Raw genomic sequence first — 16,528 nt, 5'->3', positions numbered from 1 at the left:
GGGTCCATAAGGGACTGTGGAGGCCAATTCTGGATCCACTCGTCCTTCCACAGTGGGGACACTGGTTTCCAGGCAGGGGTTGATCACGGTGTGGATTTGCCAAGCGTGCCTTCCTCTTAGCACGCTTCTCCCTTCCGTCCTGAGAGCGAGTTTCTTCAAAGCCCATGACACCTTTGGTAAAGGCTGTTCTCCAACTGGAGCGCTCGCAGGCCAGTGTTTCCCAGTTGTTAGTGTTTATACTACATTGTTGGCTTCCCTGGAGCAGGAAAAAATACCCAGGGTACAAGAACCATTGTTTCTAGGTATGTCTGTATAGACAACAGGGTTGGGTTCAGATGTAACAGGAACTACGGTTTTCCATTATGAGCATGAACCGCAGAAAGCTTCAGGCTTCCCCCCTCCTCTTTTGTACACCAGAGGAGAGTGTATACTTCCAAATGTGATTTTAAAATTTAAACTAACCACACACAAAAAAAATATTTTTAAAGAACAGCAGCATAATAGGCAAGCCATGAGTCGCCACTGTCCATTCTTCCTCTAGCTGCTAGTGTCTCACATTAGCATTGATGCACACGAAAGCTCATACCTATGACAAACTTAGTTGGTCTCTAGGGTGCTAATGGAAGGATTTTTTATTTTGTTTTGACTACATCAGACCAACACGGCTACCTCCCTGAAACTAACCACAGTTCCTGTGAAGCTAAGGCAGTCAGACAATGAGCCTTCTCTGTGGAAACCTTACGTTGTGGAACTCCCCTGCCACACACACACAGGTGTGTATGGCCCCTTCACAATTACAGTATCCATATTTCAGTGAAGGCTGAATACTGTACATTTTTTTTGTACATAGAAATATGATTTAGTGATATACATCCCCCCTTCACTGCTTTCACACTTGCACATTGGATAAGAAAGGGAAGTAGCCTTTCTTTGAAAGGGGAAAGAAGAGGTGGAAAGAAAAGGGCTGCCATGCTAACCACATAAAATAATTTTCTCTTTAAAATATTTTAGACCAGCTTTTGCTTTAACTCATTTTCTGTTAACACCATTTTCATTTGGGCTCATCATAGCATATACAAATTCCTCTGCACTGTCCTTTTTTGAATGAAAAATAATGTGAATGTGGCCATTGAGAGTGATGCAAATTGGGTACACCTGATTTAAATTTCCTGTAAACTTTTTAAAATATGTATATACATATGTATACTATACTAGGAAGAGATTGTGTTCATGTAGAAATGCCCATAGTGATAAATTTCAAAAATTAGACAGGAAACATGCTGTCTTTTCTGGGATGTTTTCAGTCTTTTCATTTAAAAAAAATCTATCATCCACTGGTTTCAAAATTGTTGCAAAACCATGATTAGACAATACGGTAGTGTGCCTTCAATGCTAATGTGAGACACTAGCAGCTAGAGGAAGAATGGACAGTGGTGACTCATGGCTTGCCTATTATGCTGCTGTTCTTCATTGCAAAATCTAGAATTCCCCAGTTAATTTACTTCTAGCATGCCAGCAGAGCATTGCTTTCTGGTGGTGAAAGAAAAAGAAAAGGGTGTCATCAGGCTGACAGAACAATCTTATACATCGATTATAGGGGGAGGACAGCAGTGGTAGCCCTTGGTGTTTCAAATTTCAGTGGCACCCTGTGTGATGCTGAAATCTGGCTCCCCCCGCCTCTTACCTTCCATTGGACTTCATAGTTGCGGTACCCCAGAAGCTCAGCACCCAGTGCGACCGAACCAGTCACACTCCCCTAGATCCACCTTTCAGGGCAGGGAGATACATTGCTATTATCTCAGTGGAGTGTCTGCCCTATCCTGTACTTGCTGAGACCAAGTGCAGAAAGGAAAAACACCCAACAAGAAAATGCAAAATGGCTTAACAATGCTGGGTATGCCCTCCGCATATCTAGATACACCGCCAAATTCCATTAGTCAGGGACAGGGCCGTCTATGACACCCACATGATGCCCACCCACAGTGGGAGCCAGTTAGCACAACAGACCTGCACCCAGCGCATACCCATTGAACAATAAAGCACACACAATACACAATGTGCTACTAGAGTATACCGCAGGACCTATTTGCTGTTTTGTTGTATGTGGTATTTTCTAGAACATATGTCAACACTGTTGGGATTGGATTCTGGGTTACATCCAGAATAACACTGTAGACCTGTATGCACTTTCCTGGGAGTGAGTTCAGTTGAACTTAGTTGGGCTTACAGTACCTTTGAGCAGGCACAAATAGGATTTGGGTTAGTTGTACTTAGGGTTCCATTGAGCCGGTTCTAGAATCCCCCACCCTTGGCTGCCCGTTTTGGTTGGGTGGCTGGGGCTCACCTACCTATCAGCCACCTAACGTCACTAGGGTGTCAAGTGACCCACTCTAGCAAGCCATGCTAGGAAGGAGAATCCAAGTCCAGTCAAGTAGTGCTTGAAGTTGCCACCAATCAGTTGATAGGCACTGACTTCAAGCTCCCCTTTCAGCTCTGCTGTTTTCTGGGATTGGCTGCATTGTGGAGTTCCCCAAGGGGAATTCTGTAGCACAGCCTGTGCCAGGTGGCAGCAAGCCTCCCTTGGCAATGCACCGTCCGGAACTCATTGGATGTTGGGTGTGGAACAAGTATTGTGGTTTGATGAAAATGGCTTAGTGGGCCATACTGGGTTTTCCACTGCCAGTCTTGATCCACTGTTTTTGCCGAATCCACCTAGGAGTACAAAACAAGAAGCTGCATTAACAGTAGCTTCATTACAGGTAGGTAGCCGTGTTGGTCTGAGTCGAAGCAAAATAAAAAAAATCCTTCAGTAGCACCTTAAAGACCAACTAAGTTTTTATTTTGGTATGAGCTTTCGTGTGCATGCACCCAAATAAAAACTTAGTTGGTCTTTAAGGTGCTAACTGAAGGAATTTTTTTAAGTAGCTTCATTGTTCATGCTAACTCTGAGGTGCCAGGGTGCAAATGAAACTGCATATTTAAATTGCAATTATTTTTAGTTTTAAACTAACATTTTTAAAAATGGAAACTCGTTATTGCCCAGACCTTAAACAGGCCAACCAGTATGACCATTGCAGTGATTTGACAGCCCATGCTGAAAATTTAATTGTTCCAGTTACTTTTCCAAATCATATTGCTCTCTGTGCACTCTCATCCCTGATGCAGAGAAAAAGAATTCTATTATCTGTTGTAATTCACACTGATTCACTCCTGGAAAATGTGAACAGTGTTTCTGAGTACGTAATCCTAGCATATAAAGCATGCCAGTTTACCTCTTTGAGAAAAATAACCTGCTCTTCCTGCTTTTTACATACATCTATACTTCTAAACATTTTTGGCATATAGTGGAGAGGATCTATTCAACCAGGTTTCATATTCCTTTAGCAGCATGGGATTTCTTTCTTCAGATTTTTTTAAAGTTCACTACAAGGAATGTAGCACTTCATTAAAGATGTCAATAGCTACACCAATGTTGTTATGTTTGCTTGGGGCACACAAAGAAGGCCTTAGCAGAGGGACTAGCTGGCCTCTGCAAAAATATCGGAGACACCAGCCAAAGAATTATATTTGCTGTTCCTCTTTGCTTTCCTCAAGGGAAATTTATTTGGATCCAGCTGAAAGGATTGAATCAACTCAGTTTAGCTGAGTCCGTGTGCTCCTGATGTGTACTGTACCTTAATTAGGAAAATGTTGAAAGCAAACACGGGGTTGTACCGATCCTCATTATCTTTTATGATTGCAAGTGGCTCAGTAGTCTTAAACCTCTGGCTTCAGGAGAGATACTGTTAAAGTCCAGTTTATTAAAATATTATTGTTATCTCTCGCTTGGATTACAGCAATGCGCTCTATGTGGGGCTACCTTTGAAGGTGACCCAGAAACTACAACTAATCCAGAATGCGGCAGCTAGACTGGTGACTGGGAGCGGCCGCCGAGACCACATAACACCGGTCTTGAAAGACCTACGTTGGCTCCCAGTACGTTTCTGAGCACAATTCAAAGTGTTGGTGCTGACTTTTAAAGCCCTAAATGGCCTCGGTCCAGTATACCTGAAGGAGCGTCTCCACCCCCATTGTTCTGCCCAGACACTGAGGTCCAGTGCCGAGGGCCTTCTGGCGGTTCCCTCACTGCGAGAAGCAAAGCTACAGGGAACCAGGCAGAGGGCCTTCTCGGTAGTGGCACCCGCCCTGTGGAACACCCTCCCATCAGAGGTCAGAGAGATAAACAACTACCTGACATTTAGAAAATACCTAAAGTACTTCCCCTGTTTAGGAAAGTTTTTAATCTGTGATATTTGATATATTTTAATGTTTGTTGGAAGCCGCCCAGAGTGGCAGGGGAAGCCCAGCCAGATGGGTGGGGTATAAATAATAAATTATTATTATTATTCTCCCTTTTTTTAAAAAACAACAACATCAACAATAACTGCAAAGAGCGATGCACACATTTTTGCTTATGTTGTGGCAATTGAAGTGTAGGCGGGTTCATGAGGTCTGCAATGTCATACATACAATCTGGCTTTGGCCTACAACAATGCCTGGTGTCAGGAATGAGCCAGCACTAGTGGAACTTTACAGCTGGCTGCAAAATAGAGAGGTTTAGAATTGACGCAGGCTGAACAGCAGTCAGTGCAGACTCTCCCGGACCTTAGAATGCCAGTTGCCAAGGGAATGACTGAGAGCGGGCTGGAACACAGTCAAAGCTCTCAGGAAGCTCAAACAGGCGCGAACAGAGATGGAAGCAGTCTGTAAGAACTGGAAGAGGTTGGAGCTGATCCAATCTCTCCTAAAAGTCGTCGAATCGGAGGGCTGTTTGACAGGAAGCAAAACAAGAGACTTAAGGGGCGGTGGTTCAATATATTCTGTAGGAACCAGAAGGAGCCTTCAGAAGGGTCATCCTGAGTGATAATGTCGGTGGTTTCATTAGAGCCATCCAGAGCTATCTGTTTGTTTTTGCAATAAATATTCCTTTTTAATTACCTATGTTTACTGTGTTATCAAGCCAGGAACTGGACTCCTGACACCTACATACATAACAGCAATCATTATTTTACATTATATGATGAGGAACGCCCTGTGGATCGCCCTCCCATCAGATGTCAAGGCAATAAGCAACTATTTTACTTTTAAAAGACATCTGAAGGCAGTCCTGCTTAGGGAAATGTTTAATGTTTACTGCTGTATTGTGCTTTTAATATTCAGTTGGAAGCCGCCCAGAGTGGCTGGGGAAACCCAGCCAGATGGGTGGGGTATAAAAAATAAATTATTATTCAAAATATTTTTAAATTGACTATAACAGGGCAGAATGGGGGCAAGGTGGGCTTATGCATTCTCCACTGATGCATGCGTGGGCCAGGAATGGAACTCCCATACAAAATCATTCCTGGCTGTATGTAAACTGGTTAAACATTCATTTTGATACCTTACAGCTAATTCATTATGCTCTGAACAAATAAGCGATTCATGATACTCCCCTCAACAATTTAAGAGATTGCCACTCATTCCTTGCACTGCAATTTGACAGCAGCAGGACCTAGTATAAAAAAATTAAGATGAATTTGTGAAGGTTCCCTAAACATAGTAAACACACATTGTGTTAACATAAATAAAAAGAAGTAAAGGAGAGAATCTTTCATAACTATAAAACTGAGACAAAACTCAAACCCTCCCTACCAGTGATAAACACGTATCAATATCACTCATAATAAAACCACAATCCTGCAAACAAAAGCTTGGCAGTGTTAATCCGAAATAATAAAATAAAAAAATTCCTTCAGTAGCACCTTAAAGACCAACTAAGTTTTTATTTTGGTATGAGCTTTTGTGTGCCAACACGACTACCTACCTGTATCCGAAATAATAAATTATATTTTAAAAGCAAATTCTAAGGAGAATTGCAGTTCATGGTCTTCATATCACATTTCTCTTTCTGGAGTGTTTTCCTGTCTTTTTGAGTCTCTAGTAAAAAAATCAATTGTATAAGCAACTTGGCCAAGTAAGGCTTTGCCAATGTCCTTGGTCTGTGTTTGATCCTGCCCCATCCCTATCTCTGTGAGACTTAGTGCAACTCAACACAGAGGCATAGCTTGGGGGGGGGGCAGGCCGGGCACGCCCCTGCCCTGGGGGCCCAAGCGGCTAGCTACACCACTGACTCAACATAGGCACTTCCACTATGGACCTCTGCAGACTTCTAAGGAAGGAAAGCAGAGCTCATGCGTGATTTTTTGGAAAGCGGCAAAACCAGCATACTGTGCTGTTACATGCCACCCCGAATCTCCACAGCAGTGTGGGATTCCAGGGAGTTTCAGGCGCTCTTTACCCACCAAGGTCTGAGTTTCCTTTTGGACAATGAGGCACAGCAGAGACTTACACATATTTACAACCTGAGCCTACAATGGAGGGGTTCAAAGCATTGCATTCCAAGCAGGTTGAGTTTCTCCCATAGCTGCAGCCTTAGATTCAAACTGTCAACCTACATTGTGCTCTGACTCTTGCTTTTTCCAGCCTGCCACCACTTGCAAACTGCAACTCTTCCCCCCCCCTTCAGTTTACATCATCCCCAACTGCAATCCTGAAACTCCCTCCTAGAAACTGGCAGTGTGTTCTGCTCCACCCGTTTGCTGCCTGGTACATAGTTGTTTTAGCTTTGCTGATCGCTGAAGAATTGATGCTTTTGAATTATGCTGCTGGAGGAGACTCTTGAGAGTCCCATGGACTGCAAGAAGATCAAACCTATCCATTCTGAAGGAAATCAGCCCTGAGTGCTCACTGGAAGGACAGATCCTGAAGCTGAGGCTCCAATACTTTGGCCACCTCATGAGAAGAGAAGACTCCCTGGAAAAGACCCTGATATTGGGAAAGATTGAGGGCACTACTAGGAGAAGGGGACGACAGAGGATGAGATGGTTGGACAGTGTTCTCGAAGCTACGAACATGAGTTTGACCAAACTGCGGGAGGCAGTGGAAGACAGGAGTGCCTGGTGTGCTATGGTCCATGGGGTCATGAAGAGTTGGACACGACTAAACAAAAACCAATGCGTTTCTTAATGGCTCATCACCCTTCTCTTTGTCCACTGTTAATGGCCATCTCTCCAGGTGATTACTTCATCAGTAAGCCAGCCTGGTTTATATTTGAACGGTTTGCTGGGTTCAGGGGTTAAAAGGTCTGTCGCCCACAAACTCATAACAATACCTTCTTCCTCCTGTTAGCAGTTCTGTTGGAATATATACCTCTAGACCAACCAGTGTGGTACTGATGGGAAGAAGGGCTGGATGAGTGAGATCTTGACTGCTTGGGGGGGGGGGCGGAGAGATTGCATAAACATTGCACAAGCAATAACTGTGTGTGTGTGTACACCTTTATATAGTCATACCTTGGTTTACATCCGCTGCGGTTTGAGTACTTTCAGTCTGAGTACTCCGTGGCCCCGGAAGTGTTTACTTCCGGGTTCCGCAGCGCGTGCATGTGCAGAAGTGCCGCTCGGTTTAAGTAATTTTCGGGGAGTGAATGGCTCCCCGGAACCAATTGAGTACTTAAACCAAGGTACCACTGCATCAGCCTTCTCCAACCTGGTGTCCTCCAGATGTGGCAACCAGCATGACTAGTGGTCAAGGATTATGGGAGTTATAGTCCAAAACATTTGGAGGGAACCAGGTTGTACAAGGCTATATGTGTGTGTAAGAATAAATAGTTATGCTCTTCCTCCTATTAGTGGTAATAAAATTACCAGTGTGGACTCTCAACATCAAAACGACCCCAACACCTATGTTAATTTGATCAAATACACATACATAAGCAAACTTCTTACCTCAGGCCCTGACCACCACTGGAATGTGGCCCCTGCCAGGTTGTCCAGAAGGGAAAGCGGCCCTCAGGTTGGGAAAGGTTCCATACCTCTGATTTATAGGGTTGCACTTACCGGTAGTCATCCAAAGCAAACAACTAATTAGTACAGGTGAAATATTTCTAGGTGCATTGTATCGTTGTCATATCATAGATGATTATGCTTGACTCTTTTTATTGCTTCCTTGCCTTGAGGATAGTGTCAGAAATCTCTACTGGATTTAAGTGAATTCAATATATGGTGATTTTCCCTCTCTCAATCTTTCTCTTTCTCTCTTCCTCTCTCTTTTTAAGTTGTTGATTTTATGATGTAATTATTGAATTTCCAAAGTATGCTCAGAAGGGCAGGTGACCAGTTTTCCTCCAGCGTGGTCTTACTTGCTGCGGGGAGGGAAGGAGGAACGAATTAATCTGTTTCTCCCCTCAAAAATATATTTATGTAAATTACTTCTTCTCTGCTTTTCTAAGAAACTTGCATTAAAAAGAAATCCCAGACAAATCGTAGAAACAATAACCTACAATATAAAGATAATTTAAAAGTTGGCAAAGAACAATAAAAGCATTAGACACAACCATAAAACACCTTATGAGATGGTTTGCTGTGCAGTAAATGTGCTGCTGCTATTCATTGCAGGGAATCCAAATGTCTTTCCCAAAATAGCAGTTGTGCTTAAAGAAGTTCTGCATTTCAACTACTGTACAGAATTTTGTTGCTGGAAAGATTACCACCCACCCACCCCCAGTCAAGGATGTATATCAATATTTGAAATTTATATGCAACAAATATAGCAGCCAACTGTTTAGGGAAGCTTTTAATGTTTAATAAATTATTGTATTTTAATATTTCTGTTGGAAGCCGCCCAGAGTGGCTGGGGAAACCCAGCCAGATGGGTGGGGTATAAATAATAATAATAATTTATTATTATTATTATTATTATTATTATTATTATTATTATTATTATAACAGGAAGCATAAATGAAAAGACAGCTATAAGGAAGTATAAACTGGAAAATTATTAAAGGTTTTTAAGACAGGTGTGAGAAGACCACTGAAGTACCAAATTTAACATCTCCAACAAGTGGCTCTCTTCCTACCCTTCCCCACCCCTTTCCCAGTTTTTCAACATTTAGAGCATAGTCTAGTCAAAATTTAACACCATTGATTTCAATGAGAGAGATTTGAGCACATGCTGAACTTAATCCCCCCCCACCTAAGTCAACAGGATTTAAAAGTGCTTAATCGTTTTTGTGGAATGGTACTTTCCTTTGCTTTAGGAAACCTAAACCTTGAACACCTTAGCTGCCCACAGAATTTGTTTTAGGCTGCTTCAGTGAATACCAGAACAAAGGCCAGCATTCAGGTTTTGAAGCTACTGGGCGGTTGGGGAATAATCCTCAAAGTTGGAATATCTCCTATGAGTCAGTGGCCATAGCCGTATATGTGGTGCCTCGTGTTACAGATACTTCAGGTTACAGACTCCGCTAACCCAGAAATAGTACCTCAGGTTAAGAGCTTTGCTTCAGGATGAGAACAGAAATCATGCAGTAGTGGTGCGGCGGCAGCAGGAGGCCCCATTAGCTAAAGTGGTACCTCAGGTTAACAGTTTCAGGTTAAGAACAGACCTCCGGAACGAATTAAGTTCTTAACCCGAGGTACCACTGTAGTGAAGCAAACGCTGGAGGAAATGAAGCTTCCAGTCCCTCCTTGCTGTGCTGATAAGCTCACTGGTGTCTTCACAGGCTAACTACCTCACAGGTTTCCTGCAAGCCCAAATGTGGCCCTCTGCTCCTTAGAGGAAGAGTGGGCTACATATGTAATTAACAAATGGTGGCCATGGCCGTCTTCCGCATTTGAAAGGTTCCACCCTGTGGCTACAGCACAAGTGAGTTTCCTCCGCATCTCTTTGAGCGGAGAACTCCACCTGAGGGTATGTTCACATTACCAAAGCTCAAGTTCTGTGTGTTCCCCTGCTGCCCCATGTGTAGGAACCACTTAGCAGGCTTCCTCAGCCTTGGCCCTCCAGATGTTTTTGGCCTACAACTCCCATGATCCCTAGCTAGCAGGGCCAGTGCTCAGGGATGATGGGAATTGTAGTCTCAAAACATCTGGAGGGCCAAGTTTGAGGAAGCTTGACATAAGGACCATAGCTGCCAAGTTTTCCCTTTTCTCGCGAGGAAGCCTATTCAGCATAAGGGGAAATCCCTTTAAAAAAGGGATAACTTGGCAGCTATGATAAGGACTCCAAGCTGGTTTGAGAAAAAAACACATCAGACAGTAGTATTTTATAAAATAAAAGGGAAGTACAGGATGCATATGCATTTTGGATGACATTTGAACACAGATTAGAACAGCACTGGGAATCTGCAAGTGCACAGGAACTGAAAACGCAAACACAGCCTGAGTCACGTTTCCATTTCTCTATGTAAGTCTGGTCCGTATCCTGCTACTTTAACTCTGTGTGGTATATTCACTCCGCGTGTGTTTTGATGCTGCTTTCACAGGGAAGTCACTTTCGTTGCCCACTGATTCTGCAAGGACTCCTTTAGAGACCCCTCAACAGGAAAATGCATCACTGCATCCAACTGGGAACAAAAATAAGCCCACAGCAGGTGAGACAGAAATGCCAGCACTGCCAAATTCAGGTACAATACAGGTAGGGATGAAAACAAAAACAAAACAAAAATGTTTTCAAACTTTGTTGAACTTGTACAGGGAAGTGGTTCTCAACTGGTGTTAACCACATGTGTGCAATGACTTAATTCCCAAATGTGTCATGTGTCAAGTTTCAATAAAGTTCTGAGTATTCTCGGCAGCTGACTGTTTACTTAACCTTTGATTCTTTTGGAAGAAGTGAGAATGTTGTCTGTGTTGCAATAATTCTACAGATGCAATACTGAGCCTGGTCATTTAATAGTTGTGTAAAAGAGAATTTCAGCAGTTGCTGCAGAGCTGAGAAAGGCTCAAAAGTTCTTTTTTCTATGTGACTGTTGAAGGTACAAGATCCCTGAATATAGTAGCACCTAACCCAGGCATCCCCAAACTGCGGCCCTCCAGATGTTTTGGCCTACAACTCCCATGATCCCTAGCTAAGAGGACCAGTGTTCAGGGATGATGGGAATTGTAGTCCAAAACATCTGGAGGGCCGAAGTTTGGGGATGCCTGACCTAACCTCTTCCTCCATCAAAGGAGGGTCATTGCATCTTACACATAGTACCTGAGTTTAAATGGCAAAATAATTGTATGCTTCATCAAATAAATGATGTGCATATTTAAATTTCCTGAAATAAATATTTGGGTGCTCATTGGGAAAATAATAGGCCCTTACCTTTTTGTGAGTTACTGGGAGACTTGGCCATTTAAACCAGCGGTGGGGAGCAGGTGGCCCTCCAGATGTTATTGAACTCTATCTCTCATCAGCAGCATCAATGGTTTGGGCTGACAGGAGTTGTAGTCCAACAACATGTAGAGCATCACAGGTTTTCCCAACCCTGTGTTTAATTTACTTTTGACTAAATAATGCTCTAAACAGTTATGTGCTGTTCGTAATTGACTATATCTTTTTGTAAACCGCTTTGTGGTTTTCTACAGTCAAGCAGTATATAAATTTTATGAAATAATAGTACTGTAATACAGTTGTACTTTGGAAGTCAAACAGCTTAGTTCCTGAATGTTTTGACTCCAAAACATCGCAAACCGTGACTGTTCTGGTTTGCGAACTATTTTTGGAAGCCAAACTTCTGGCGGGGCTTCCGCAGCTTCCGATTGGCTGCAGGAGCTTCCTGAAGCCAATCAGAAGCTGCACTTTGGTTTTCGAACGTTTTGGAAGTCAAAGAGACTTCTGGAATGGATTCCTTTCGACTTCCAAGGTACGACTGTAGTGATATTTACCATCTTAATCTGAACACATTTTTAAAAAAACATAAAGTAAAAATAAACTCTACAGCTAAGCAACCATGAAGTGGTTTGTAATACTGTACTTAAAAAAAATGTCTTAAGGTTTCCCCTCAAGCAATACAGTATGCCTGAAAAGCTACAAAATGGTCAGGTGATATGTAACCACATTGATAGCAGAGAATGTTCCATTTCACTCTGTGGACATTACTTCCAAGCAAACATGTAGAGGATCAGAGTGGCAGAGAACATGATAATGTGTTCTTTTGTTGGAACAGCTGGTGTGAACTGCTGGAGGACTTCTAACCCTGTGGTTTTCTTCAGCGGACACAGATGTTCCGAACAAAACAAATCTATTCCTTGTGGGGCCCTCGAGGTTGCACAAATGGCCTGTTCTTAAAGTACCTATTTTTGTCACTTTCAGATCCTGCTCTAAAACCAGATGCACATTTGCTTCCTCTATCCCCACCTCCAACTTCTATGGACCTTCCACATTCTTTACGTTCAAATCCACCAGTATTGCCAAGTGTCAAGGTAAATGTTAGATTCATAGATTTAGAAGGGAACCTTAAAAATCATCCAGTTGACCCCACTGAAAGTGCAGGGCATCTGTTGCTACAACAGTCCTGATAGGCAGCCACCTGGGCTCTGTTTAAAAAAAAAAAAACCCTCTCTGAGGCAGTCTGTCCTGCTATCAAAACGGCTTGCACCCAAGTTCTTCCTAATTTTCAGTCAAAAATCCTTGTTCTTGTTTGAATGTGAACTTGTTGGTTTGGGTGCAGATTTATACATATAAATAAGAAATAGTTTTTTAAAAAAAAATCATGTCCGATATTTTACATATTTTTGTAACTTGTCAGGAATAAGCAAGGACCAAACTACATGTTATATTATTCACTCATGACTAAACTAGCCACTGTTGCTTAAAAGAAAAGAAGCCACGTGGCGCCTTGATTCAGTGTCCTCTTGAAGTGGATCAGAGCACAGCAGTGATTTCCCATTGAAATTCTCCCTCCCTCCCCAGGTGCTATTTGCCCATAAAAGTGTCATTTCATATACTGTACCTTCAGGGTCAAGTAGCAATGGGTCTGTGGTTTGACGGGTGTGGAAATAGCATTTCTGGCACCGCCTTGGTGGTATTCAGTGGAGTAACCCTGCTGTGTCTTCTCTCTCTGAAATCTCTAGCCTGGCAGTTCTTCCATCCCTCAACAGGAAGCTATTCCTAATCTCCTCACTGCAAGCCTTTTGTGGGCTCCAGAAGAAGTGGAAGCTGTCACCAGTGGCTTCAGTGAGGAAAACCGAATTAGTGAAGGCATGTTTGCCACTGCCTACAAAGGTTGCAGGGACAACAATTTATACGTGGTTAAAAGACTAAAAGAGGTAGGTGACTTTCTTCATTTAAGCCATGAATTCAACAAAAAATTAGAAAAGCTGGTTAGAAATAGGTGCACCACTGAATTCTTACAGTGGATTCTTGAGACTCCCCCCAACCCCCCACTCTTAAGACCTCTGTTGATTTGGTCAAAACCCACAAGCACAGAATTGGAAAATCCTATGGAAAGAATGATAACCACACAGAGAGGATGGCTTAGTGTTGAGGCCCTAACCCAGGGGTCAGCAAACTTTTTCAGCAGGGGGCCGGTCCACTGTCCCTCAGACCTTGTGGGGGGCCGGACTATATTTTGAAGGAAAAAAATATGAACGAATTCCTATGCCCCACAAATAACACAGAGATGCATTTTAAATAAAGGGACACATTCTACTCATGTAAAAACTTGCTGATTCCCGGTCCGTCCGCGGGCTGGATTTAGAAGGCGATTGGGCCGCATCCGGCCCCCGGGCCTTAGTTTGGGGACCCCTGCCCTAACCAGTCTGACAGGTTAGAAGTGCAAGCAAGTACATGTAAGGCTAAATGCATGGCTAAGGACATGCTAAGATGTTGATCCAGCAAGCAACATGCTCCGCTCCACACACTTTCTTTTTGAGTGGGCACAGCTGTTAGCACAGCAAGCAGCTGGAGTCCTGAGATATTGGGGAGGACACACACACCTGAGTGGCAGAAGGAGGTGCCAAAGACTCAGCAGAAGGCAGTGAACTGGGTGTATCTGGAGGGATGGGATGCTCCTCTGCTAACTGCCTGATCCTTCCCTGGGGTCTTCCTCTCCATGCCCGAGGCCACTGGGTTCCCCCCCCCCCCGGATCAGACACCTATTGAGTTTTGGAAATGATAACCTGAAACACACTGGGACATTCCCCAAGATTTTCCAGCACCAGCTCTTTGAGTTCCTCCCACTCATCCTCCAGCTCTGATCACCCCCCTCTGTGACACTTCCATAGGGCTCATGGCACTTAGTTGGATATCCCCTGTATGGATTGTATGACATTTGTAAGGCATGGGAACCAGGCAGAGGGCCTTCTTGGTAGTGGCACCCTCCCATCAGATGTCAAGGAAATAAACAACTGTCTCTTTTAGAAGACATCTGAAGGCAGCCCTGTTTAGGGCAGCTTATAATGTTTGCTGTTTTCTCACTTTAATATTCTGTTGGGAGCCGCCCAGAGTGGCTGAGGAAACCCAGCCAGATGAGGTGGGGTATAAATCATACCTTCTTCTTATTCTTATTCTTCACAAAGAGGAGATTTCTAAGGGGTTGGTATACTGATTAAATTAAAAGATATCAAAGTTAAAATACCAACTGCATCGCCACCATTCTCAACTCAGCATTTTAATATTAGGCTCAGATTAGTGCTACTGAAGCTTAATTATCTGCTTAAGATAGCGGACAGTGGGTATATGGATAGCGGACAGTGGTTGTATATTATTCATCATTTAAACTGAGTTGACCATTGGGGCAAGAATTAAATGTATTCTCTTTTTATGCTTCACAGCAAAATCAGACACAAAAACTATTTCGTACAGAGGTACAGATCTGCTTCCGGTATGTAGCTACATAAAACTTGATGGTGTCTGCTCAAATGGCTTCAGTTTACTTTGTGTTTGAATTATGCAAATAAGCATATATATTTTTTAGAAGAAGCTCTAGGAGGCATTGGATCTTTTAGCCCCTGCAGCAGTGTGTGTGTTTGTGTGTGTGTGTGTGTGTGTGTGTGTGTGTGTGTGTGTGTGTGTGTGTGAAATTTACCATTACAGGACGGAGAATGGTAAGTAAGTGGAGGCTGTTTTGGTATTTCTCTTGTAACTCAAATGCACACATTCCAGGCTGTTACGCAGTCTTTGAATATTCATTGATGTGCCTTTGCTTGTTGTAAAATCTTTGAAAATAATTAACTGCGATTAAAAGCTAGACTCGTCTGTCAGAATCAAAGATTTTCTCCATTATGTCCACTGCACTCAAGCTCTGGGCATTTCCCCAGTCCGCTTGCAAGGGAAACAGATGTGCATTTTCTGGACAGCCAATAGCTCAAGGAATCCCTGGTCGAAAGCATGAGGCCCTTCTCCGACTCACCTAGATTGTCCCTGTAATTCAGGGTACACGAACTGATGCACACCCTTAACAAATGCACTAAGATGCAACGGTTTATTTATTTACTGTATTTGATTCCATTTATGAATCACTTCCCATGAAATATCTCCAAGTGATCTCACAGTAAAAATGTTAACAATAAAAACCGTTTTTAAAATCCCATATCTATCTATCTGTCTGTCTGCCTCCTCGCACACACTTCGTATGTAAAAACAATTTCAGATTCAATACAGATACCAGCTCTTAGTAACTATAAGAAATAATTTTGTGGTCCTCCTGTAGCATGCAGTAGAAAAGTAGGTATGTGTGTTTGTATGCACAATTTGATGGATCTCTCCACTATGGTCTGTATGTAAAAATAAGCCCCCGTGTTGCCTAAAACACTTCAGTTCAGTTTTAACATAGCGGTGAAGTTGTAATGTAAATATAAGCATGTCAGAAGGGTCGTTGACACACACACACATATTTTTAGACTTTGAAAGTCATTTCAGTAGTTGGAGCAGAAGCCCTTGACCGGTTAGTTTACTTCATGTGCAGGGCAGGAAGCAGTAGTGATGAATTGAGGTGGGGGAGTGCATGAGCCATGAGCCTGAGGCATATTTCCGTTCTAATCTCACATGGCAGTGTGTAGAGCGAGGGAAACATCTGAAACATCCAAGACTTAGTACTCTCTACTGACCGAAAGGATTGCATACCGAACTGTGAAGATCAGGGCTGGCATAACCCATTTTGCCGCCTGAGGCAGAACAGGAAATCTACCCCCATCACTTACCACCACTGTTGCAGCATGCCTCTGAATGACAGTTGCTGAGAATCGCAGGTTCAGAGTGCTGTTTTGCTCAGGTCCAGCAGGGCCCTTCTTATGTTCTTAAGTAGGTGTCTTAAATTCTGGTACATTACGTTTTCTCACATATCTGTCCAAATACCCTTTAGGAGTTGCCATCTTAACATTCTGCGGCTGTTAGGCTTTACTGTAGAAAGTGGATTTCAGTGCCTGATATACCCTTACATGCCTAATGGATCGTTGATGGACAGACTGCACTGTCAGGTAAGCAACCAGTTTGCTGTTGCATGCTGTGTCACAGTTCTACAAAAATACTGTGTTAAAAGTTGACACTCTCTAATGTACTATACCAGGATTAGCCAACAGGGTGCCCTCCAGATGTTGCTGCACAACAACTCCCATGATCCCCGGCAGCTGGTCTTGCTGACTGGGGCTGAAAGGAGTTGTGGTCCACAGCAACTGGAGGAGCACCATATGGCTATCCTTGGACGATGCTAATGTTGCCCTGGCTGCACAGATGAGAGGAAAGG

The 16,528-nt window shown here is 43.1% G+C and overlaps 1 protein-coding gene across 5 annotated transcripts in view; it reads left to right on the top strand.

The window, feature by feature from the left end:
• IRAK2 (interleukin 1 receptor associated kinase 2) overlaps positions 1–16,528 on the top strand; it is a 32,119-nt gene that overhangs the window by 5,544 nt on the left and 10,047 nt on the right. For all 5 annotated transcript variants that reach the window (XR_015948261.1, XM_035106564.3, XM_035106563.3 and 2 more), the window contains exons 3-7: positions 10,343–10,450; positions 12,157–12,266; positions 12,918–13,112; positions 14,619–14,668; positions 16,148–16,262. Coding sequence is in view for 4 of the 5 variants with exons in the window: in XM_035106564.3 (XP_034962455.3) it covers positions 10,343–10,450; positions 12,157–12,266; positions 12,918–13,112; positions 14,619–14,668; positions 16,148–16,262 (578 nt within the window). In the remaining variant the exon portion in view is untranslated. The remainder of the gene's footprint in view (positions 1–10,342; positions 10,451–12,156; positions 12,267–12,917; positions 13,113–14,618; positions 14,669–16,147; positions 16,263–16,528) is intronic.

The sequence above is a fragment of the Zootoca vivipara genome, chromosome 2 (genome assembly GCF_965207765.1).
Source record: "Zootoca vivipara chromosome 2, rZooViv2.hap1.1, whole genome shotgun sequence".
Classification (NCBI taxonomy): domain Eukaryota; kingdom Metazoa; phylum Chordata; class Lepidosauria; order Squamata; family Lacertidae; genus Zootoca; species Zootoca vivipara.
This window is presented reverse-complemented; position numbering and strand designations above follow the sequence as displayed.